This window comes from Gadus chalcogrammus, chromosome 15, assembly GCF_026213295.1.
Source record: "Gadus chalcogrammus isolate NIFS_2021 chromosome 15, NIFS_Gcha_1.0, whole genome shotgun sequence".
In the NCBI taxonomy this organism is placed as follows: domain Eukaryota; kingdom Metazoa; phylum Chordata; class Actinopteri; order Gadiformes; family Gadidae; genus Gadus; species Gadus chalcogrammus.
The window spans coordinates 10,276,201-10,302,798 of record NC_079426.1 but is presented as its reverse complement, the minus strand read 5'-3'; the positions used below and the strand labels follow the sequence as shown (position 1 = coordinate 10,302,798).

The following is a 26,598-nucleotide window of genomic DNA, read 5'->3' as shown; positions in this document are numbered from 1 at the left end:
AAAGAGCAAAAGGAACACAGAAAAAAGAGCAAACAACCTCTACTCTCTAGAGAGAGTAGAGGTTGTTTAATCTGTTCTGACGCAGCCTAAAGCCTCCACTTTAAGTCTGTGAAAGCGCTCAGGGCTAGGGGTAGGTTTGATTTCACATTATTAAACAGCTGACACCGACGAGAAACCCCCCCCTCCTCCTCGTCCTTCCAGCTTCCTCTCCTCCACTCCACTACCCTCCCTCCAGATGAAGAGATGCTCTCGTTCTCTTCCACATGGCTGAGGCGAGAGGGCGAGAGCCGTGTTTCTGAGGCGCTAATCTGAGTGTCATCGCTTTAGACTGAGCCGGGGAGCAGAGAGAGGTGCCGGCACAGCTGGAAGAGGCCTTTTAAAAAAGACGCTTTGTTGTCAGCAAAAGCCCTGCTGCCTGAAAATACTTCCAAGGGGGCTGTATGGATTGCGACGAAGCCGACATAGGAACATCAAATTCGCAGTAAACCACGTCATTATACATGCGCAACACAAAACAAGCAACTACGTCAGCGGCATATTTTCGGAGCTGCCCCAATATTGATCGGTAGCTTTTTGTTCTGTTGCCAGCCTCGCTTGAAAGTCACTTTGGATGAAGAGCTTGCGCCAAATCTGCCTGAACGTAAAACAGAAATTGTATCGTTATGTTGACGTTGAAATCTGTACAAATTGAGCAGCAATACAAAAATCGATAGATATGGCGGTCTAGCTGAGGACAGTGCGCATGAAGCCGTCTCTGTAACCATGGTAATGAATGCTGTATAGATTTGATCAAGGCTGACTAAGCCGTGGCCACTGAGATCGGTGGCATTGGCTCTGCCGGCGTCCAGCATTTCATCATCAATAGCAATTAGCACCTGCCACATTCATTCGCTGCCCGCTCATTTGTAAAACATGCCGAGCACATCAATAAGGCCTGCATCCATTTAGGGAGCACGACAACCGCAAGGAACAAACCCACTTGTGTGTGCTACCGGGCACCCAGTGAGTCAGGACGGCGGAGGGTCGAGCGACATCGTCCGACCGCGTCGCCCGCTAAAGGCGCTTGACAGATGTGTCCTGACAAGGTGGGGGCTCGGCATCGCCGCGGTCAAAGAATAAACAACACAGAGAGAGGCTTCGCCGGCATGCCACGTCTACCTTTGGCACACAGAGGGAGGCGTGACACACACACAGTCAATCCAAACACACAAACACACCGTCTATCCACACACACACAGTTAAATCCAAACACACAAACACGCACATACCGTCATTCCCCGATCTCTCTCACACACACACACACACACACACACACACACACACACACACACACACACACCAGTGGCCATTAGATATGGTAATCAGGGTGCTTCGGGAGGAAGCCCCAGCCCCGCCCTGAGGCACGCCGGGTCTCAGTGACACAGCGTTGCAGGAGGAAGGGGAAACTGGGTCGGGTTTTAATATAACAGGAGGAGGACTGAGGCGACCGGGAGGTTCCTACAGCAGAGGATGCTGGCTAAAGTGGGTCAGGGGAGCCCACCCTTGTACTGCCTTAAGGGTCACATTGCTCTACATAACCGCACCCCCCCCCTGCCCCTTCCCTACACCACCACCACCATCATCATCATCACCCTCGAGTCAGGAGAAGAAGAGATGGTGGCTGCTTCAGATGGCCAGAGTATGTCTTCCTCGTACTCATGGCGGAGACGACCCGTGTTGCCATGGTGAATACGTGCTCCGTGGGGTGTTAAGGGCAGTAAAACAGTAGAAGGCTACGAGAACTGGGGAAGGTCTTGATTGGTTGCGTCGCGTCCCCCTGAATCCACCAGAAGCATACAGAACCGTTCATCTCCTCTGTAACAGCCTCCTTCTGTAATCACACTCAATTGATATTTTTTACCTCGTTACAGTTTAACATGGTTATATTTTTTGGGGCACAGATCTGCGGGAAGGGTTCAGAAGGTATTTCCGTGGCTCTGAACTTTTGAGGGTCCCCGACACCCCAGCGCTGAAGAGATTTGGAACCACCTAACTTTCTGAATGCACTGTATATATAAAAAGTACACACACACACACACTATGATGTCATGCCATACAAAGTTTTCCCCAAAGAGCAGCAGAGAAATGTAACACTTCAGGACCGTTTGGTGGGAAATGGCAGCAGTGTGAGGATTCAAACTATGACTGTGTTATATTCTTAAGAAAATAAATATTAAAAAAGCTGTTGTCAGCTATTCTCACTGTCACTGGGAGCTGCTAATGAGGAATTGAAAAAAATCTGAAACTCTTGGGCAAGACATATTTGTCCGTCTGCTTTTGGGTCTGTTCCATGACCTCGAAAAAGCTGACTAGAGCATTTCTAAGAGATACAACTAACTGGGTCATTTTAAATAATCCTGTGCAAAAAAACGAATAAGACTTTGAAAACCTATCGTTAAAGAGGGCTGAGAATTGAGTTTGAAATAGTTTAGTTCACCTCGTCTATAAAATGTATAGAGAAAAATGGCAGCCTTTCCTCAAACCAAGGTAAACCAAATAGTTAGCAGTGTGGCAGAGACTTCTTAATTCAACATCTGCCAAAGACTCAAAGGGCCAATCAATATGTAGGTGATGGGTATGGATAATGAGTCAAAAGGAGCCCGGTACTGCTGGAGGACCTGGATGCATCACTTATGAACACCACTATGATTCACATGCACATCATGCATCCTGTCTGTGACTCACTGGCCATCTCCATCCAAACTCTACCTTGTTTTTTCTCTCCCTCCAATTATAACCTTCCATCCACATTGACTGCTGTTGAACCCATTCAAATAAATCAGTCCAAATAGAATTATATTATATTCAGCATCGTATTCCCAACTGCAACAACTTGACACCATAGGCATACTTCCCACATGCCTTCATAAATAGGCAAACAACATCCAGAAACAACCAACGCTGGGTGGGTTTGGGGGTCGTCCCAAAGAAGATGAATCAGGTTTACAGGCTTCATTTCCTGCTTTCAAGGACATTTTCAGGACGTGAATCACTGAATAAGAAGCAGACAGAAAATCAGTTTGGCTCCATTTTCTTCTGGAGTTGGAAGCTAGCATTAACACCCATAAGAGTTCTGCCTGATGGTCAATCACAACATGGAGGTGTCGCAATGCGTTGCGTTATGTTTTCCATCTCTCATCGCCTCAGTGTTATGATTGGATAGTAACTTCATATTGAACCATTAGACGATACAAAATATTAAAAAATTAAACTATGAATATTTAATTCAGGTGACTACTAGGAGAGGACAGCGAAAACCCTCTTCCAGGGAAAATCAGGAGGTTTGGCAAGTATGACCGCAATTCAGTGGTATCAAATCTAAATAGGGCAGGATAGACTAGCGGCTAGGGCGCTTGACTCCAAGCCAAAAGGTTCTCGGTTCAAACCCTAATGCCTGCAGTCCTTGGAAAGGGACGCCATGCAGGGCGCCATCTTGTGCGACGGAACAGAACATCGTCAGAACAGCAGAGGCATCAAACCTATAACGTTAAAAGCGGTGTTAAGTCAGCTTCACATTTCCTATGCACAGATGTTTTTGGATTTATTTTTTCGAGATTCCGGGTGACCATTGTAACCAAGATATTTAGACTAGTAAATAACAGCTAGTTGGCTTCTTCATGTTCATCACAAAAACAAAATAAACACTGATATAACTTCGGTTCTGGGATTGATTGATACTAATTAGAGTCAGACCGATAAAGGATTTTTAAGGCCGATACAAATATTTGGTGATTTAAAAATACGATATTCCGATATATCGGCCGAACTGTATTTAAAAAAAGAAATTCCAGAAACGCGTAACAAAACATAAACAGATTTCCCTAACATTGGTTGCATGCAGTTATTTATGAGCCCTCACTAAAATAATAAGGTAATGCAGTTTAAAAATAAACTTTATTTTATTGTTTTATTGTCACAACAGAAAAGAACATCAAAATATATTAAAGTTCTGATAAATAAAATGCATAAAATTACAAACTTAAGATATGAAACTCAAAGTCCATTGAACAAAAAAAACAATTACAAAAATATATATATCTTTTTTAATATTCATTAATCGGCCGATTTTGGAAAATGCCTAATAATCGGCCGATAATATCGGCCCGCCGATAAATTGGTCTGAGAAAACCCTATGCACTACCCCAATTTTACCAACATGTGTGATGTTGATTGAAATTGCTAACAATGGTTAATCATCACACCTAGTTGTAAAATAAACACAGTATAACAACATGGACCGCCGCTTTGGATAAAAGCGTCTGCTAATCTACTACATAGTAATAGTTAATTGTGATAGAAGCTGATGAGGACAGAGAACACGGCTTCAAATGTAGAGAGAAAAAAGGAAACTGTATACCAAAGCAATAGTTTAAGCTCTTAAGCTTGTGGAGTTATTCAGAAGAAGCGATACATGTGTAAAAGTTGGAATATATTGCTGGCTGTGAACAAACCTGCTAGGAATAAAATAAAAGGATAAAAAACATGCTAGGATGTTAGGGTTTGGAAGAGATGCAAGTTGGGGGGGACGGGGGTGTTGCCGCATTTCCCACTTTTCCTGTGTATTCAAATGAATGAACGATCAAAGGGGGTCAGGACTGCGGGGCTAACAAATCGAACGACTAATCACGGATCAATGGGATTAAATTGGGAGAATGCCACTGGTGACCCGGTGAAACTCCATGGGGGGGGGGGGGGGGGGTTCATTAGGGGCTCCGAAGAGGCCTTTAGATGAGACGGACGCATTGATCCCGATTACCCACGCCCCGACTCCCCCAAACACCGCTAATTACGACTTTATATCACCCGCTGCCCATCGGCTCTGATAAGAGGCCTGTGCACTGCAAACGCAGAGCAAAACACACTCGCCTCTTTTGCAATTTCACCCGGGAACCGCTTCCATAGCTTCCGAGTGCTTAGCCTGCAACGCAATAAACCACGCGCTGACAAACCCGTGTAAAACGTGGCGTTACAAATTGCCGTTAATCACAGCCGTGAGCGCCGGCCAACGGCGGACACATTGATTGCACGCACGTACATGTGAGAGAGAAGGAGGGCTTGGGTGGAGGGGAGGGGGCGGAGCTAGGGTCAGTCTGGGGAGATGAATAAATGATGCTTGGATAAAAGGCAGCCGGGTACCTACAGGAGCGGCCCTGTGCGTCATCGGGGACGGGCAGTGGGACGCAGGAAGGACCCCGTGTCTAGGAGAGAGAGGGAGGGGGAAGAAGATGTAAGGAGGAGAGGCCAGGTGGAGAGAGAGAGAGAGAGAGAGAGAGTCAGATAAGACGGGTAGAGAGAAAGAGTGAACATGAGAGAGAATGACAGAGAGAAAGGGTGACAGAGCGAGAGAGAAAGAGTGATGGAGCGAGAGAGAATGACAGGCCGAGAGAGAGAGAGAGAGAGAGAGATAGAGAGATTGTCAACTCAAGGGAGTTACTTAAAGAGCACCAGTCATGGCAGAATGTCAGGGTCATAATTCATTGCGTCGTTCCCTGTGGTTTATGAGGGGGACAAGGACATGGGTCGACAGAGGTCCCCACCAACACCACCAACACCACCACCCTCGAACCCAGCACACTGGCCCAAGCTCTGGGCCGCTGGCCACAGAGAAAGCTGCTGATCGGGCACTTTGAGTCCGCTCAACTTTTCGACAACAAAAGCCTTGTTGTGTCCCCTGTTCACCCCTCACTCACTCCCCTCCATCTCCCTCAACTTCCTCTTACTCCCTGGTGGATCCCTTCATTTGAAACCATAGAGGAGGAACCCGTCCTCCATCGAGAGAGGCCGACACAGCGAGGCAGAGGAATAGAGAGAGGAGAGGGAAAGCCATAAAGACAACAGAATGAGATAGATATAAAGACGGAGGCAGAGAGTGCACAAGAGACAAAGAGAGCGCACAAAAGAGAGCCAACATGTAATAGACACAAACAGACCGAGGCAGCGAGAGAGAGAGAGAGAGAGAGGAGCAGACGTGGTACCTAAAATGACAAGACAGGGGAAAGAAGGGCAAAGGGAAAGTGAAACTAAACAGGCAGCAAAACAATGATGTGAAACGTGGACTCGGTGTGTCGTCGGCGCAGCATTGTGCTTCTTCCCTTCCTCTCCGAGGGGATTTAAATCACTGTCAGAGACAGGGTGGGGGGAGGGCAGGTAGAGTTTCCTGCTGCCTAGTTCATCCCTCTCACTAGATGAAAATCCCCCATTTACAGAACGGGTGTGTGTGTGTGTGTGTGTCTGTGTTTATGTGGGCGTGATGATGGCTGGGGTGGTGGGGGGGGGGGGGGGGAGGGGGTTGAATCCCAAGGCGTGAAATCAGTTTGATTGCTGCCGTTTGCATTACTCCCAGGCGAGTTTAATCTGCTCAGTAAGGGAGGCGATGAGTCCCCGTAACAGGCCGCAGCCTTCAGTCCTACACATGGAATGTGGTGCTCAATGATTTGATTAGGGGAGGACAATCACGGAAGGAGACGCCAGGAGAGTGTAAGCTTGCTAGGGACCTCCAGCCGTAAGGTTCAATCCCATTCCCCCCAATGTCTGCTGCGTTTCTCGGGGACATCGTGGAGCGAGACGCCACCCCTAGCTTCTCCTTGAGGGCGTGTAACTGAAATCACATCGTCCTAAACAACATGTAGCATTGTTTGCTCCACAACAAACCCTCCAGCAAAGCAACGTAATCTACGCTCTTTATCGCTGGCTGTTCGGAGGAATTATTTTGACATGCCACTCGACTCGACTCTAATGTGTTATTTTGCTCTTCTGCGAGCGGTGGAGCAGGGTTCTTTTGGTATGGGGCTCATTTTGGGCGCGCTGGGGAGCTCAGCTGGCAGAGGAGGCAGATTAAAGAGCGAAGCGGGCAGGCAGCAAGGCAGAGGGATAGCAGGTTGCCGTCAGCAAGAAACACAAACACACACACACACACACAGAGACAGAGACAGAGCCACACACACGAACAGAGACACACGCACAAACACACACACACACACACACAACTGAGTGGAGTCTGTTCGGATCTCATCCCCGCACTTGTTCTCTCCATCGCCTTGCCTGAAGGCACTCCGTCAGACTCGCTGGGAGTCGCACCAGGGTGCGTGCGAAATGGGCTGCAACGGGGCTACGACATAAGCAGGCATGACAGCACCGGAACTAAGTAAGAAAAATATTCAAATCGCCAAGCATGCAGCAATGCATGCGTCACGAGACTTCAGACTGTATTTCTCTGATTAACAACCACAGGCAAACCTCTGGCCCTTGGCCAGACTCTACACAACAGTGGGCCATGTTTGGACTCGGTGTTATCTAATACAAAAGGGTTCAGGTGTATCAGCCGGCCCCAACCCGGCCCCAACCCCACCTCGTGTCATAAAAAGGTTAACCAGAACACATCGATATGAAACCAAGCTTTCAAAATGCCAAGACCTCAACTCGGCCCAACGTCACGACTGACCCGACATGGGGACACAGGGCTAAACACGCCTTCGGCTGACACAGGTAGATACACAAGTTGGACGAAATTGAGGCTTATCGGACACCGAGCGGTACCCTGACAGACTTCAGGGAGGCACCAGCATGGTCACTCAGCAGATCCGGGGGAAAGGGTCCCCGTCTTGCCCTAACTTGATCGAGGTTCTGATCCATAGAGAGCTAGGGAAGCGGCTTTGAGCGGCCTTGCAGCAAGGAAAGTTCAACATGTGGGTGACATACACAAGTTATTCAGTCATCCGACATAACGCTCATAATGCAAGTCTGGAGGTTGTGACGGGCCAAAACCATCCACAACCGACTTCGCCTTCAGTGACGCAGAAGCAGCTCATTCGTCCGATGTATGTTTCTTTCCACTTGCTCGACCACTAACTACCGCTCGCCTCCTTGAGAGTATGGTGAATACATTGCGGACGTAGGATGTAGGGCATTTTGGAACGCAGCCTCCAGGCACAGAGCTGGTTCTAAGCAAGCCAATTGTCTCAGGTCCTTGAGATGGGAGAAAACAAGCTAAACTAGAACAGATGTTGTTTACACATAGCTGCCCTCCGCCTGTGTGCAACAACCAACCAAAAGCACTCAAGTGAAGACCATTACTATTAGAAGAACTAATTGCAAAATACTAATTGACCCTCCATTCTTCAATAAGGGCACCAACAGAGGGGAAACTGTTAAATGAGAAAGCATTAAGTGGCTTTGGTTGGCTTGGCATTATGGATTCGCTGCCGTTATAGGATAGGTTCTACTCCAACATATGTGTACAGGTTGATACGGACCCACATGTCAGAGACAAGCCTGTTGTCATGGAAACACGTCAGGCAATCCAGTGAATGCATTGATACATTGGTTGGCTGCAGGGTGCACTCGTATTCAAAATCAGACACACACACACACACACACACACACACACACACACACACACACACACACACACACACACACACACACACACACACACACACACACACACACACACACACACACACACACACACTTATCAAGACCTGAACCTTTCTAACCTGGGAGAGACAAGTCATGGTAATTACGAAGCTACAGAAAGGTTATGAGTAGTAGCCTACGTTGTCGTATAAACGTACTACTAGTGTGTGTGGTACTTCAACATACAGCAGTGTTTACTGCATTTTCTCGTGTGCTACATGATACACAGAGTGTTATTGTGTGTGAATAGCCAATTACAACCAAACGAACGCATGATAGCAATAATGTTAATGGGGAAGCTTGCAAAATAATACCAGATGCGTCACCCTCAGATTTCCATCCTCTCTTTGATGGGGGCAGGTATTGTTTATATGTGTGTAGTAGTGTTCATCAGGCAAACAAATATAGCTCTGGTTTCTTGTGTTGGTGACCAAGACCACCCAGACTGACCAACTTCTGCTGTGGCCAGATGAGCACGTTGTGAATGGCTGTACACTGGGTTGTTATTGTGTTTGGGTCTTACCGGTGGAGTGGTCGACTGGTCCACCTCCGTTATGACTGAAAAGAGCCGAATAGAGGTCCGGGTATGCCTTCTCCAGGGCCACACACAGGTCTAGGAAATGGTCGCTTTCCTTGTTCATCAGCATCTTCAGGAGGTGGTCCACTTTCTCAGCGCTGGACGAGCAGTTCTGCTCCAACTCGAACCTATCGATTTGGCTCAAGGTGCCCGAAACTACGAGCAAGTCGATCAGTCGGTCCGCATCTGTTATGGACTCCAGTAAGTTCTGGTGGCACTGGTCGAGCAACTCTTTGTGCTTTGGCTCCATTGCTATTAATATGCAGTAGTTCCGTAGCTTTGCAAGCTAACTAGATGGTCAGGTGAATGTTGTATTCTTACCTTCGAGCAGTACGCGAATACAAGTCACTCATTTACTGCGGCGTGCAGAACTTCGCCAACCTGTCCATGGCATCGGATCGCATGGGTGATCGATTTTGATAGCGGATAGAAAAACCCCACAAGAAGCCATGTTTGTTGCCCAGGGCTGTTGACTGCACTAAACAGCGATACATTTTTCCATCTTACATATTGTTCGCCAATAGGACCGTTTTCGTTTTTTTCCTCGCGGATAGACTTTCCCCGGATATTCATCTATTCTAAAGTACCATATAGTCTGTGCTTAGCAGCCTCAACTGCTATTAAAACTCTCCTAACTCTGTCGCCGATCCTCAGTTAAGCCGTATCCTCCGCCATGTCTAGGCAGTTCAGCAGCTGCTGCCCGCTGTCAATCAACGTTCCGCTCAATGACCAAGTATGGTCAAATGGGCGGGGTTCCACAGAGGAACGCCCTCTTTTTCAATGGGGGTACAACACATCACTTGTGGTAGTATTATGCGAAAGTGAGATAGACAGACTTTATAGCAACACATTTTCAATATGCAATATCACATACATTTCATGTCTACCTGTACCTTTTGAGCAGCACCAAAAAAGCATCAAGCCAATAAAAGATCCAAAGATGACATTGCAGGATACGAGATGATGACATTATATAATTAACTCTTTAAAGCATATTTTTACGCAGACGCAGGAATATGCAGTGGTAGCATTCGAAGTACTGTTAAGCCTCTTACTATCATTAATAGTGATATTTAAAGTGGCTCTGCGCATGTCTGTTCTCTCCCCTCTACCTCGCCAGTTGTGCCGCCATGTGCTATATGTGGGGGGGAAAAAACCGTTTCATGCATGTGAGGTAGCAGCAGACCCCATCTGCTAATTAATTCGTTTGGGTACATTCTTTCAACATTTATATGGGCTGCATTGTAATATGGTGGGCTTATAGAAGGCTACATCATTAAAACCTCCAATTGCAAAAGCCTTAGGCTATGGTTGGATGTTTATATCCATCCATCCATATATCCTGTAGGCCTTCAATGCCATCTCAAGTATTTTGTATAAAAAAAAATTGTCTGTCAATGAATTGTAAAGTCATGAAAAAGCTACAAAAGCCTCTTGTATTTAACGCTCAATTAGGTATTGAGATTATAGTATTATGTAGCCTATTGTATTATGCATTGGGTTATTGATTCGGTTATTGTTTATGGGGATTAATCTTAGGGCATCAGATAGGCTAAGCTCATTTCTGATGAAGGCATTTGAATCAATCACAGGTATTATTTTTCAATATATATACACGAATTTCCTTCTATGACACCCATTTAGGATGCTAAGCGTTGCCATGGCAGCTGCATCCATAAATGACGTCCTGCCACACCTCCGATTCCTTCTTATTGATCGTGATTGAAGTGTTTCATTTCGTGCAAATATAGCGCAACTAGAGACCACACATAATTAATATACAGCCCTAAGTCCTACATACAGCGATCCCATATGTATATAATCCGTTGTGGAATCATATCGTATTTTGACGTTGCATAATTCAAAGGCTTCGTGTGTTTTGAGTGCATAACTAGACTAAATATTTCACTTTTCAATTTTTTGTTATTACGTCTATTTATGGATTTTAATGGTGACGTGCTGGGCGTTAAAGGGACCGGCACTACCCTCTAGTGGATAATTGCAGAAACTGCATGAATACGCCTGCCATGAGATCACACAAAAACTAGTAGGGTCCCTTCACATACAAAGTTTTACCCCACCAGAGTCCATTCCATCCTGAATGCATTATATTGTATGCAGTTATATATACGTCATTACATTGAAGCTGCCTGACACTATCAATGACCTGGTTGTTCATGCATTTGTAATCAAACAATAACATGAGTTGTTTAGTGTCAATATAATTAAAGTAGGCCTATGTAAGTAATTTCACAACACTATTTTGGCCCATGTATGTAGAGGTGATCGGAGTCAATATTAACTTCACCCAGGCCAACTCTTGTTATATTCATTTGTGTCTTAGATCGAGATAGGGCACAAGCATTTCCACAGAGTATATGATTCTTTATTTACTGAGTCCAACAGACCAAAGCTGTAAAACGTATGAAATATTCTTTAAATGGGTTGCGTATGGTGCTGTAGGCCTACATGAACATGCAATTTGATAAAAAATATATATCAAGCCAAACGAGAACAAGTACATGTAAACTGGAAGATGAAACTTAGAGCATGTGCAAAATGTAAAATAAATTTGAATGGCAATCCTTTTCTTCTTTGGTATTCATCCATTGGCTGGTCTGCATATTATTCTACACATAATGGCTAAATATAAAATGAAAACACAGGCTGAAAAACAATCTCAGATAATATTGGCACAAATTAAAATATATCATTGGCGTCCTTTAAAAAATATATAGCTTTTAAATTCCCTGTGATATATAATTTTTTTAGAAATATAACCTGATTCGACATAACACATTTGATAGAAATATATAGCATAGACGATATAACAAAAGTGAAAAAGCAAACATTTAAACCTTTTGCTTGCAATAAGAAGAACATACAGCCGTCATATTTCATGCGCTTGTAACTCAATGATATTTCTATTGATATTTCTATCGATTCCATGGGCAGGGGCGAGCAGCATTGTAGCGATACAATGCGTAGTGTAGGTCAGCTAATATGACAAAGGGGATAAGGTTGGCCCGGTTTTCTCAATCGCTTCCTCCACAGAGCTTCAGAAGAAGTTTCTTATAGTCTCCAGATGTGTCTCCCTGCAAAAACAAATACAAAACATACAGGGGTCAGCAAGAATCCTCATCCTCATCTTCAAACCGCTTATCCGGGGTCAGGTTGCAGGGGCAGCAGCTCTAGGATGGGGCCCCAGTAAGGGGTCAGCAAGAATGAAGTACAATCATAACTTTTTAAAGATGTTGACAGCACTGTCTTGGTGATTGCTTGTATCCAACAATTAGAGTTGCAGAATTTCCCCCCAAAATTGTAAATTGAATACGCCAAATCTTGGTTTTTTTTAGGTTTTCCGTGTTTCCGTAATAGTTTCCTCAAATTTGCATTTATCGCAAGTTTTAATCTGTATTGCATTTCTTTTTTAGGTTCTATCCATTGCCGACCTTTTTTATAATCCAACTCGACTCCAACTACAAAAATACTAAACATAAATTTATAATACACAAAATCTGGTTAAAGCAGCCGGTGTTTGCACGATTGGAGAATTGGAAAGAGAATAATAGGGATAGGGGAGGGCAATAGGGAGTCCACAAACCAATCCGAGAAGAGAAGCCCCGATTGGCCAGAAATTAGGCAGGAGCAGTCTAAAAGCTAAATAGTTTCATTCAGCAGTCAACTAGAAATACATATTTTTGCATTTCACACACCAATACCTGACAGATGCCTTTACCATATTTACAAAATAAACTAAATTGATAGCTCTTACATCGATCTTAGTAATAGGTATGATATACACGCCTTCCAGCAATAACTCCAAAAGGCCTACATAAATTGCATCAGGCTTGCATAGGCTATTCACATCTCGACACTGAAACGAGCTGTGCATGTTGACTCCATAATCACGCTGAGTAAAAAGCCCTTTTCAGCCCGGAAAGAATAGGACATCTATTCATCTGCGGCCCAAGTCTAGCGGTGTCTAATGAAAGGCCGCAAAAACAGAAGTTCCCCGGTCAGGTACCAGAAGTTAATCCTGCTGCCCACTCTGGTGCGAATCTTTATGGCCTTGGGTTTTCGGTAAACCTAGTGCTTCATACTTGTTCTTCTCATAAGTTCTATGCTGAAACGACGTTAATGTTACCAAGTCAAACGATTATACATCCTCTTTATTGACAGGGGTTTTGTCATGATCTTAGATCTTATGTGAATACCGTGCGTAATCTGCCGTCTCCGCAGATATCCAAAAATGTAGGCGGATATACCCAGTGCATGCATGTATTTACAATGAGTGTGTGTGTGTGTGTGTGTGTGTGGGGGGGGGGGGGGGGGGGGGGTACTTACAGAAATGTCTGTGTACAGTGACTTCCCGTAGGTCCTCACGTATTCCTGGCGGATGTCCAGCATGTCAACCTCAGAGCGAGTCACCATGATCCGCATCAAGGTCGAATCCTTGGTACCGGCTCCCTGCGAATACAAATACACATAGATTCATTAATAAACCCACACACGCAAGCGCACACACACACACACACACACACACACACACACACAGTGTGGTGGAGGAGAGAGCAAGCTGTCTCACCTTCATGGCCTTGTAGAGCCTCTCAGCGAAGTATCCAGGGGTGTTCTTAATGCACTTCACTGGAGAGGAGACACACAGGGGAAATAGATAAGCACAACAAGGCCTAGTGCTAATTTAGCACAACATTCATCTCTCGTGGATTGCAGGCGCAAGGTCACCACCAAACAGCTAGATGGTGATGGTGATGATCAATATAAATAAAAGATCTTACTAAAGTCCTGAAAGGGACTCAAAACAATTACAAATGAAACACTGCACACGAAAGGAGGAAACATGTGAGAGTGTATAGCACAGTAGGGGCAAAACAAAAAAGAAATTTCTGTCAGTGAAATTAATAAAAAATGAAAAGGACACAGCACAAACACGCACCCGCGAGCAGTGAACACTGGTTCACTATGAAGATAAATCTTCATAGAAATCAAAAATGAAACACCTTGATATGTTCAAAAAGCATGTTACTGTACCATAACCCTTTAGCAAAGACTGCAACGTTGAGGAAAAAAGAAAACACAAAAAAAACTATTTATACATTAAAGTATACATCTAGACACTCGTGACATGGGCAAGCCCTTTATTCCACTATGAGTCAGCCATGTTGTTCCATATCGTCATCATGTTAGATAATAAACCATTGTCCCTTGCTTTGCACTGACTCATGTCATGTCTTTATTTAGGTCATGTCGCTCAGCACGTCACACCTGTGATCATACTGGGGTGGGGCTGGGCATTCTGGATCAGTCATGCCAGGGTTTCCCTGACCTGATTCCACTGTGATTAAGTCATGAATGGCTCATTAGCTCATGAATGGCTGGACGTGGCATTAGCTTATGAATGGCTTAAGACTAAATGTAGGAAGCATTGATAGAAAAAGTAACACAATAAGTAATAATAGACAGCACAGCAGCCTACATGTTTGATTGTGTAGATCAGAAACAAAACCACATGATACATGGACGATGAGATGGCTATAAATAGCAGACTGAAATGTGTATTTTCATTAACATTATCCGCAAAATCATGTGTCCTGCGCAGGCTTTTTATTCGGGTGTTATACAAGTATGACATAATTTCTGCTTGAATACACCAGAGCCCTACTTGAATCATTGATCGCACAAAAACCGCATGAGCACATGAACATAGTGCACCTCACCAAAACCTCAGCCCTAGGGGAAACAGTGCTCTGTGTGTTTGAGGGAGTGAGTGAGGGCTCTTACCGACGGCCAACATGCCACTCTCCAGGTTCCCAGACATCTCACGGACGATGCTCTTCTCAATGTCCCTGCCACTCATCTGCTGGTACTCCTGGAACACTACACGAGCACATAGACACACACACACACACACACACGCGCGCACACGCACACACACACACACACACACACACATACACACACACACACACACACACACACACACACACACACACACACACACACACACACACACACACACACACACACAGACACACACACACATACCTGTTAGACCTGAAACTTTGTGCTCACAATGAGGTCGTCAACCCTGTCAAATCGGCTTGTGTTTAAGAACCAAGCTGATAAATGAGCCTCTTCAAACAATGTGTTCATGGGGACCTTGTGTCCTGTATACACCATTCTCCTGATACTTGTGTGCGCGTAGCGTGTGTGTATGTACCTGCTCTGAGGTGGGGTTTGCTGCGAGCACACAGGATGGCGTTGAACTTGGACTCGTCTGTTCCAACCATGTTCTCTCCAGCTGCGTACAGAGCCTTGAACATAGGAACAACAAAGTAATGCATGCTGAAACGACATTATGATATGCCGATATAGTGCAACTGGACAGGATGTAAGACCCGGTCTGATAACTGGGTTGAACACTGGTTGATATGTTAATTAAGTACACATATAACAAGACTTAAACATGGATAAGGGTAAAGCATAACAGCATTTGATACCTGAGCATCTTGTTTGGCTAAGGACACGTCCACATTCGGTCGTTCATCCCGGTTACCCTGACAATGAAAGAAGAAGTTCACACATGACTCATTTCTGTCATCCAAGAGTTGAGCTACAGGTCAGATGTTCGCTTGAACTATGCTATGACTTAATCACCTGTGGCCTTCATATGGTGTGATATCGGCATGATCTGAGGTGCTGTCATCTTGTGATGACCAACATTTGTCATATTGTTATCATTGAGTAATTTAGAAGACCCAAAGCAACGTAGTGATTTTGGATAATACTTAAAATGCCATTACCAAGGTATAGAGGTTAGGCAACTTTGTCAAGGATACCTACAAATAGGCTGAGGACATAGAACCCATGACTGTACACCCTAGCCAGTACACTATCCTCAGACTTTTGTCCCAAGGGGAATGCTAGTCTTCCCCGCTTATATAATCATGGTAATAATATAACGTGTCACAAAAGCTTGTACCTGGGCCAGTGAGATGAGGAGCCGGCGGAAGTGGCCCGAGGTGTCTCCCTGGATGTGGTCCTCCAAAGTCTTCTTGTACTCTGGAGTCAAACGAAACATTATACTCATATACTGCCTTCTGGCTGATGAAAGCTTTACATCTTCTCAGCGTGAAAGTCTGAATTGTAAGAAGACGTATCTCCAGAGGATATTCAAATTAGTTTCGTTTTACACTTGATTGTATTACGAGATATGCTTCCTATTTTTATCTTATCTGTTTATAAAGATTATTCATTTTAATTTAAGAAACTTCAAAGTGAATTATCTTTCGTTATTCATTCGCAATTACTATGGTTTATTTCAACTTTGTCGTTTTATTTCTATCCTTTGATTTTAAATCAAAGGATAGAGATACATTTTAGGATTAATGGCTTCTATATAAATAAAGTTTTACTTGCATTCTTACTAACAAAACAAGAACAAGGCAAGGACAACTGAAGTTGCCACAGCACTCGCTGGTTGTAGTCAGACTCACCTTGTTTATAAAGCCTGGCAATCTCCTTGATCTCTGCGTTGGAGCGCGAAGACAGGATTTCTATCAGGCAGGCCTCGTCAGTTCCAGCACCCTGAAAGTAATTATGTCTTCAGTTATTTATTCATTTGATGCCTTTTAGGATATTCAAGGTCGCCTTACAGTGTGGAACAAAATAAACATCAGATAAAAATGGATAGATGTACTTGTCATGGAGACACTAGAAACATGAACCAACAGAGTTGAAGGGGAAACAGAGGAGGACCTGCAAATGGTTTTAAGGATAGGCCCCCTTGCTCAGATGGTTTTTGAGAAGAGATTTAAAAGCAGTGATCGAGTCTGATCAGCGGATGTACAAGATGAAAATCTTGCTGCAAATGGGTAACCATGGAAGAAGCTTTTATCAAAAGGTAATTCAGATACATTTCCAGTGATTTCAGAGGTTTCAGATACATCTGACTAAGGTAAACAGGTAGGTATCTTGCTCAGGGATGGTGACAGGTACAATGTGGACAGTGGGGATCAAACCTGTCGTGGCAATTTCTTTATAAGATATTTTGTCTAGGACAAGTGAGGCTTCTAAAAACAAAAAAGCACACAATAGTTGTAGACAATTAACCTACTTTGTATGCATACACTCGTAGTCTCCTCTCTAGCAGAGTGTGGCCTGGATACAGTTTTAAACTGCCTATTAACACTGTTTGACCCCCTCCGCACAATGCATATGTGCATACATCATGTGGGGGAAATGTTGACATTTCTGGTATAGGTAAGGGGGTTCTTGTGACCAGGTCATCCCAGGGAATAGGTTAAGAAAAAGGGAACTAGGTAACACCCTTTAACAGATGGGTTGGCCAGATAACACAACCTGAAGAAAACAAAGCAAAGACTAAACAACATAGTTACATAACACATTTTCCATTACAAACCCAGATCCTTTCCATCATTCAGACCACTCCAACCACTACACTATCCTAACCTCTTTCTTTCTTTAGTGTTGTGCAATACAGGTTAAAGGGCTGTGATCAAGAGGTGTATGGAGTGTTGCCAGTGCTCACCTTGATAGCAGTGTAGAGCTCATAGACATCGAGCTGAGAGGGGCTCTTCAGCATCAACATGACCAACTTCCTGAAGTCCCCAGACAGCTCTGAATGCAAGTCTTTAATCAGGTCCTGAGTGTGGAAGTACATTTAGAATAACATTTAGCAATCGCTATATTCCAAAGTGTTTTCCAAGGGAGCAAGAGAAATATTAACACACACAATCACAATTGGAGTAACTACGACTAAAATCGAAGAATATGAATATGAATATGGAACAGGTCAAGATGGTGCTTAGGTTTACAATCTGCTGTGGAAAAATTTAATAAAAACTTAAATAAAGGAATGCTATAAATCCCTTTGATATATTACCCTTCCGTCTTACTAGCAACAGTCACTACATTGCACCACATCCCATCACATGATCAGACCATATGGGATAAGGAGAAACCAAACTATTTACATATTTACTTGGTATAACTATTATCTATCTAGGTTAGCATTGTGACCTAATAGCAGCCCGACACAGTGTAGGCTGCTAATAAATCCAAGGAAAAAGAAGAACGCACAATGAACAAAGATCAACAATGTAGGACGTCCAAGAAGGACGGCAACATTTTGTGCAACATTTTCTTCCATAAACAAAGCTTTCGCCGTTGTCCAGAATACGCGGGTATAATATGTTTGTTTCTTATTATCCCCCTGTCTCACGAAAGTGTGATTCTGTCGATCAATCAACAGACAGCGTGTGTAGCTCGAACTTGCCGGCGGCACCCTTTCAGGCGTCTCAGTACCCCAACGGAGGAGTACAGCCAGGGCCTCTGCTGGCCGTTTCGGTGCCCTACGCGAGCGGGGGGGGGGGTTGGGGGGAGAGGAGAGCCCCTTTTTCTATATTAGGTAAAAACATCTAATTTGCCGAAATTGAGTGATAGGTTATACAATTAAGAACAAACAACGCTGGGCCTCTTCATAACTAATTTACATATTTTTTTTATTCATTAATGTATATATATATATTTTTTTACAAACCATAATTTTTGGTGCCCCCCTCAGGTACCTGGTGCCCTAGGCACTCTGCGTACTCTGCGTATAGGGAGCGTCGGGCCTGAGTACAGCGAGACGCGTACGGCTCAATGCGGCTCAGTCCCAGTCACAACCACTTTTGGCGGTGGAAACACGATCCGTTCCGCACCTTAGCGGGCTGAACCGACCCGCACCCTCCGGTGGAAACGCGCCATTAGTTGTCCCTGAAGAACTCGCGTGTCTAAAATCAGTTCTGCATTATATTAATTAATTCGCAAAAAAACGTTTTATTTAACTTTAATACCGTGTATTCTCCGTGTAAATCCATGCACCGAACCATGACGTCCGTACCGACTCGGTTCAATATGAATACATGTATCGTTACAACCCTATTGCTAACGAATTATGTATCTTTTGAGTATTCCTTCATCCTTAATGGACATTAGCGTAAAGTTGAAACAGGAGAAGAATCAATATTTACTTTCTGCATATGTATTTAAATAAGGCAACTCTCACCTTGCCGTAGGCGGTTTTGTAGGATCTGAGCATGGGCACCCTCTGCTTGACGGAGCGAGACCCCAGCAGCTCTATTATGGCCTGCTCATCAGTTCCTGCACACAACAATCCACCAAGAGAAGCACCACAGACTCAAGGTTAACCAGAATACACGCTGGCTGGCTGGCTTCCTCATTCCTCCTAATAAGGTCAGGGGTCTGACAGCCAATCGATATGCTGCTTACAGTTAATCATTTGAGCTTTGCTTTATTCATTGTCTTATCTAGCCGTACCCATCTGTTAACTATTATTTTCTAGTTCCCCTTTGTGGTTAACCTTCTGCCTGGGCTGAACTGGTCCCAAGAAAGCAATCCCCCCCCCCCCCCTTATCTATACAAGAACATAGGCAACTCTGTCCTTTACGTCAACATTTCCCTCACATTGTGTGAGGTGTCCTATCTGTCCTAGACACAGTACCTTATTAGGAAATACCACGCCAGAAGGCATTATTCTAAAGACAGCAAATTTGTATTTTATATGTAACTTTTTAAAGGGATTTCTTTTTCATGGCCTCGCAGACAGGGTGAGTGAAGTGGGTTGAAATAGAGAGAGGTAAAGACAGGACAGGTCAGGATTTTACATGGTTCGCTATCAGGTCTATTGGCATGTTGCTGGCATTGTTGGCATGGGTTGAGCCACCACACCTAAACGACTGTAAGTATTTATCCCCTTTTGACAACTACTTACCAAAGCCTTTCATGGCCTTCCTGAGGACCTCAGAATCCCTCAGTGGGTCAGCACCCGGGAAGTCTTTGATGGATCCCCTGAATCCTCTCTGGGGGAACAACACAGGCCTTTTAAAACCACATATCAGGCAGCACCATGCAAATACCCTATCTGGGTATTTCCATGGCAGTTTAATCCAGGACATACAAGGTAAACGGCTTCTGTCTCTTGTCCTTTTCCAATTTTTTATTTTCATTGTGGGTCAGTTTTGTCTCGTGCACTTTTCAATCGTTTGCCTCATTATACTACTTTATTTCTTTTGTGCCTCACTTTTTCTCAACAAAAATCTCGTTTAACAAAACAGCCCTTGTAACTTGGGAGCCGTGAGGTTGAGCCTCCCGCTGTTAAAGCAATCCGCTCTTGTACAAATTCCGATTTACTTGGCATCAATCGATCCAACCTTCTCCTAACGACATTCCATTTCTGTCTACTCTCGTCCACATGGACTCTCTCCGACGGCTGCTCACGTTCATCGCAGGTGCCACCGGCATGGCTCCACCTCCTCCGTAGCCCGGCATGGACGGGTTGGGCGACGGGACCTTGGGGTACGCGGGCATTTGCCCGGGGGCTCCCCCGTAGCCGGGCATCGACGGGTTGCTTGGGGCGGGCGCCCCGCCATACCCGGGCATGGGCTGGCCGGGCTGGCCGGGCTGGCCGGGGTAGCCCTGGGGAGGGTGCTGCGGCTGCTGCTGCTGCTGCATGGGCGCACCTGGCTGCGAGTACAGGCCATACACCTGCTGGTTAGGAAGGGGTGCACCGTAACCCCCGTGCGGAGCAGGGTACCCCAGCCCCGGGGCTTGCGAGAAGGCAGGAGGGTTAGGAGGGTAACCCCCCATGGACGAGGAGATCGGGTTAGCCTGCGGTTGAAAAGAGATGGAGGAGCACATAAAATGTGCATGCAAGCAAAAAGGGGAAAGAAGAACATGTATCGGCATGCGAGGGGTTTTATTGCCACGCCTTGTTTTGGATTTGTCTGGTGTTTATAAGGGGATGGTGTATGTGTGAGGAATCGCCTGTTAGCTTTGTTTCAAGAGGGTCGAATCATGAATGCCTTTTGCAGCATTTGATTGCTTGATGCAGGAGGAGAGAGGTGGGAGCGACTGGCAGATAGTTAACTAACAGGAACCGATTATATTTAACCAGGAGGCAGTGAATGTCCCCTGGAAATTTGTAGCTTAACAGATTAGCGATCTAGACAGATCGTATCCAAAACCAAGCGTGGACATGTTTTTAATTTGAAATGAACAGGGTTGAACCGACTTCGGTCACACTGAACACAGAGATGGTGATAAAGAAGTAAGACCACAGAAGGCAGGAAATAGGATGATGAAAGTAAAAACGGAAAGGAAGGTCGCCGAAATAGGGACAACATGCATGGACGGAAGTTGCTTAAAGGGGACATATTATACCACCAGGTGTGAGTGTGATTAGCCTTACAAGCCGTTTCGAGCACAGAATCTGCACAGATCTAGGGGGACACGCCGACTAGTGATGTCATATGTGGCAGATTTCCGAAACGGCTTGTAAGGCTAATCACACTCACACCTGGTGGTTTAATATGTCCCCTTTAAAAGACACATTGAAAGGGTAATGAGTAAAGAAGGTTGCGATTCTGAGGAATTCAAATAATTGCAGACTTGCAGAAGAAAGCGGGATACTCTTACCGTCAGACACACATTACAGCTGCAATCACGTGATTATCCCATATCAAGTTATCATTATGACGATGGCTGTTTTCGTGTGGAACTCACCATGGCGGGACCGTACCCTGGGTAGGACATGTTGTCAAGACCCATGGCGGGGTATCCTCCGGTAGGCCCTCCTCCCCAGCTGCCTGCACAAGAGATGAGAGAAGAGAGGGTGGATGTCACCCAGTGTGTCCCCTGCAGGTAACCAAAGGCACAACGTACAACCCTGTTCGTTTAGAAGGTTGTTTTGTTTTCCCTTCTGCATGACTGTCCTGATTGTTGGCTCTGTGTGTCATTCTCACGACCCCTACGGCTTGACAAGCAGGCGAGAGTCAGCCCTGGACACAGAAAGAGTCTACTGTGCATCAATCCCTAAGTTGTTTCTCTACAATGACCAAGCAAAAACACACATTTCCGGGATGTAGCTCTCTGCCTCAAATAGGGAACATACCTGTTAAGCATCATGGCTCTCACATCCTCATTCTCTATTGACTTACCCTCCCAAAATGTAAACAATATTCAACCCCCCCCCCCCAAACCGTCATCACATTTAATTCAATTTGAGACCAAAGTGTTCTCTTACCCGCTGGTGGCATGGCAGGGTATCCGCCTGCCCCCTGGGGTGGGTAGCCCCCGGCTTGGGGAGGGTAGCCCCCGGCTTGTGGAGGGTAGCCCCCGGCTTGTGGAGGATAGCCCCCAGCTTGTGGAGGATAGCCCCCGGCTTGTGGAGGATAGCCCCCGGCTTGTGGAGGGTAGCCCCCAGCTTGAGGCGGGTACCCACCAGCTTGGGGAGGGTAACCCCCGGCTTGGGGAGGGTACATTCCAGGCTGCGGAGGGTAGCCGCCGGCCTGTTGTGGATATCCAGGGTAGCTCATTGTTGCGTAAGGCTAGGGAAGGAAGGTTGAATAATTAAGGAATACATTGAAGATTTCAATGAATTAATGCTTTTGTGATTGTTATTTAGTAGATATTACTAACTAAATAATATCATGATAACATCACTAACTGAATAACAGTTTCTGATGTATACACATGGTAACGTATAGGGAGCTTTGGTTAAAAGCTTCCACCAATGGCATATTATCTCTATATTATATATTAGGTAGACATAAACACATGTTGTATACCCACGGCGCAGTCCAGAGACTTAGGAAGGGTTGCTGTGGCAACGCCCAGCACTTCCCTATTGTCTTCCTCATTGTCCCCTATTGGCAGGTTAATATCATGATGGCATATTGCCCAAGCAGAAGTTTCCAGAATGCAGATCCCTAACCCAAACCCTTTGCCAAAGGCTATTTTCCAAGGATGTTCTAAGAAAACAGGTTTCTCTATGTAGCTCAGAGTAGACTGCAAAGGAATCCCGACCCATAAACAGAACAAATTACACAGCGAGGTGTCTGTAAACCAACAGCCAAGCCACAGAATACAATTGTGGAATCCAGTGTCATCATCTACTGACATCTCAACTCAATGTTTCCTCAAACCTACAACAAACAACACGGAAGATGAGATCATAGACAGCTTGAAGAAGTTACGATTATGTAGTCGATAGTCGATACTAAATAATTATTTTTATTTGAGGGCTCACACAGGATATCCAAAACAACCACAACAGTCATTCAGTGATTCTACTAAGTCTGAGTCCTAATTGCTGTGTAAACCCTGCATGCTCTCTCTCTTTAGTTCATCCTAAAATACAGTATACACAAGACAAGAGCGGGGCTATCCGTTACCACAAATCATTACCTGTTAACATAAAAAAAAGGTGCAACCCCACCCTGACTCCCATTGGTTAACTGTTATTCAAAACAGCCAATCACAAACCGCCTACAACCTCTCTGTGGAACAATTAGCAGGGTGTGGAAGCTTGGTAAGATTGGCCCCCAGATCTGTTGGTCAGATCTCTTGTTAGAATGTCATACAAACAAAAGGGCCATTTCGTGCCAACAACAACGACACCTCAATTGCTCAACTACTTTGAGAACAATTGGGGGTTAGAGACAGAGGTCTGACAGGAAGGAGGAGGACATCAGGATGAAGGTGAATCCACAAAAATCGTTTGATCAACTCCTCAAAAGTAAAGGGGGGATAGAGTCAGATGTTTGGAAACTGAGCTGCACTTCCTAATTATCAGACAGTCATAACAAGACATCAGGAACACACACTTCCAACGGATTACAGGCATGAGAGGACTTTGAAAACAATCCAGATGCTAACGAACTTCTATATCGGTTGGGAGAAATACAAAAATGTGCGATCACAGCCACCAGATTTGTCACCTGATAAGTAATAAATCACTGGACTTTAACCACTAGAACACCTTTTATAATTTGAAACTTCACTTTTGCTGTTTGTTCAAAAAAATTGCACTATTGCACGTATCTTCCACATTGTCAATACAATGTATGTACAGTAAATCTTGAATGTCTCTGTTTATAGGAGATACAGATTTTTTTTGTATTCATTTAACTTTTTATATATTCAGAATTTAATATTCTAAGATTTGAGATGTTAATATATTTGGTATTCAACCTTTTATATTTTGACCTCCTAATTCTTCACCTGCTTTGGAAATGTTAACATTTGTTTCTCATGCCAATAAAGCTTTTTCGAATTGAATTGAATTGTATGGCAGGGAAGTGGATAGAAATCAGGATGAGCGTGACACATATTTACAGTCTGACCAAATAAAACTGGGGGTCAGAGTCGGGGATCTGGTAGGGACAGGTGTGAGGGCAGGGTGAGAAGGTGTCATCATATTAACCCTTCAATCAGTCAATGGTTCGGGTCAGAGAAAGGAATCTGTCAGGGAGGGCCTTGAGGGCAGGGAAAAGGTGTAATCAACTAACAGTGGTCAGAGACAGCGCTCTGGCATGGAGGAAAACCGAATTAGGGGAAACCATTCCATATCTAACTGTTCAGCAATTAATACATTCCTCAACAGAGTCATGAATTTATCAAATTATAAATTTTTGGAAATGAGAGAGAATACGTAGTTCACGACACATTCAGACATAATAAGTAGTCTCAAAGTCCGTTTTACAATTAGAAATTCCTATTAACAGGCTTAGGTGCGTCTGAATATTTTCTGACGTAGCCTATGAAGTAGTCAATCAAAGTGGCCACCCATTAATTAATCAACAAACATTCGTATTAATCATGGGGAAAAAGGAAGAAGTAGGCCTATACATAGGAATAAACACTAGCCTGCATTCCAAACTCTCGTAACACCATCGAAATCTATAGGAACAAGTTTGGTCTCAATTGGAAGTTTCTTGACAATCTGCTTGGATTATTAACGTGATTTCCTTGTATACGAGTAATTTTGATTCAAGAGTTGTATTGGTCACATACACATACAAGAAATGCAGTGAAATGAAAAGTTAGTTACATTGTATTAAGAAATACATATAACGCCTAATTAATGGGTTGTAAATTAATTAAAAATACTTGTAATAACTGATCAAGATTGATATTAGTCGGTATGAGGCCTATAATAGATCGATTAACAACCGTGCAGAGAAGAGAATTTTGTTGGTAAGCAATTGACATGGGCACTAGGATCTAAAGTTACCGACTTGGCCTCAGGCTTATGACATCAAGATGCACTCTTAAACCGAATGTCAACGATGGTCATTTCTAACAGCCGTAGTCTGACAGTTTAGATACTCGAGATAACGTTAGCTCAGGCCTATGCTTTTTTTCATATCGATCCTCGAGATTAACGTTAGCTAAGGCTATGCTTTTTTTCTTAAGACAATCCCTAGAAGGGCTATGAAGGGCTATGCACGCAACGGCCAGAGTCCGACATCATTGGCCTACGGGGTCGGGATTTCTCCATTTAAAATGGCAGTGGAGCTACAGCCATCCGTAAAATGTGTATTTATAAACTGGGCTGAAATAACGACGGTTTAACTGGACGTTTTTCGGGCTTGGACTCGGAGCTGCGGTAACGGCGGAGAGGTGCTGACGCCAAGCAGACAAACGTATCGAAAATAAAAAATAACCACTTTAACATAGTCAACTTATGGTTTGAGGAGATCGAAAATAACACATACATTTAAAGCAATGGCGGTACTTACTTTAGCTTTTCTGAAGTGTCTTCCTGGAACGCGTAACTCTCGGCCCTAGGCTTCTTATGTTGTGGGGGCGGACTCATATTTTCCTTGGGCTCAACCCGCCCATTTCAATGTTACCGGAAAAAAGACGCTAACAACCCGCTCAGTGAAGTCCTGCTGTGTGTGTTTCACAACACCCAACACGCATGACGTATGTGTCACACAGGACACTATCGGAAACTATTACGGGGGCTCACATGATCAATGGTTTCAGTGGATCAAGAGAAATCCCTTTAAATATTGTCCTCACCATACATTAGGTAAATTGGTCGATGTTCAGGGAACTTATATTTTGTAAACTTACCAAATTAGTGAAAACAACGATTTCAAAATAATTATACATTTTTATTGTGTTTTTTGGTTTACAATACTGTGTTGTCACATGCTGACAAATCGCTATTTACAGGCGAGGGGTCTCTGTAAATGTATGTGCTCAGCTCAATAACTGCCAGCCGGGGGAGCCCGAGCCAAGCTTTTAAGGTTGCTCAACGATCAGACGGTATAAAGTCCCTTCAGCTGCTGTGGTTTGGCTCCCCCTAACAAACTGTAAAAGGCTGGTATATTTGTAACCTCAATCCTTGTTTGTTTCATTGTGTTTGTTCGTTCAACAGTAGGCCTATGTGTATCATGTGTTGTGTATGATTGTTCTGCTATCAGGTCTCTCTTGCAAAAGAGGTCTCTTACCAAGATGAGACTTACTGAATAAATAATGGTTTGATAAATAAAAACTAAATGCATAAATAGATAAATAAATGGTGATGTTTTCTTTGTAAGACAACTATTTATGAATACATTATCAATGAATGGCAACTTTTTCATTATCTAAGTCGAAATGGCAAGTTTATCAGTTGGGAAAATTATAAAGGTAAATTCAACAAAGTTAGTGTGAATATAGAAGTTTCC

At 44.2% G+C, this 26,598-nt stretch overlaps 2 protein-coding genes across 4 annotated transcripts in view; both read right to left on the bottom strand.

The window, feature by feature from the left end:
- dlg5a (discs, large homolog 5a (Drosophila)) overlaps positions 1 to 9,717 on the bottom strand; it is a 47,478-nt gene extending 37,761 nt beyond the window's left edge. For both annotated transcript variants that reach the window (XM_056610200.1, XM_056610201.1), the window contains exon 1: positions 8,978 to 9,717. In XM_056610200.1, the coding sequence (XP_056466175.1) occupies positions 8,978 to 9,281 (304 nt within the window). In that variant the 5' untranslated portion in view covers positions 9,282 to 9,717. The remainder of the gene's footprint in view (positions 1 to 8,977) is intronic.
- A 1,373-nt stretch (positions 9,718 to 11,090) lies between these two features.
- anxa11a (annexin A11a) lies at positions 11,091 to 25,826 on the bottom strand. 2 transcript variants are annotated; one of them, XM_056609369.1, is made up of 15 exons: positions 25,660 to 25,826; positions 22,161 to 22,464; positions 21,641 to 21,723; positions 20,357 to 20,746; positions 19,851 to 19,938; positions 19,125 to 19,219; positions 17,604 to 17,717; positions 16,549 to 16,639; positions 16,035 to 16,114; positions 15,553 to 15,609; positions 15,273 to 15,366; positions 14,834 to 14,929; positions 13,620 to 13,678; positions 13,379 to 13,501; positions 11,091 to 12,126 (listed from the first exon to the last, which is right to left on the bottom strand). In XM_056609369.1, the coding sequence occupies exons 2-15, from the start codon at positions 22,450 to 22,452 to the stop codon at positions 12,067 to 12,069; spliced, it is 1,722 nt and encodes a 573-aa protein (XP_056465344.1). In that variant the 5' UTR covers positions 22,453 to 22,464; positions 25,660 to 25,826; the 3' UTR covers positions 11,091 to 12,066. The 2 variants fall into 2 exon arrangements, with proteins under 2 accessions (XP_056465344.1, XP_056465345.1); XM_056609370.1 differs by having other exon boundaries at positions 11,116 to 12,126; positions 20,357 to 20,602; positions 25,660 to 25,824.
- Between the last annotated feature and the right edge of the window lie 772 nt (positions 25,827 to 26,598).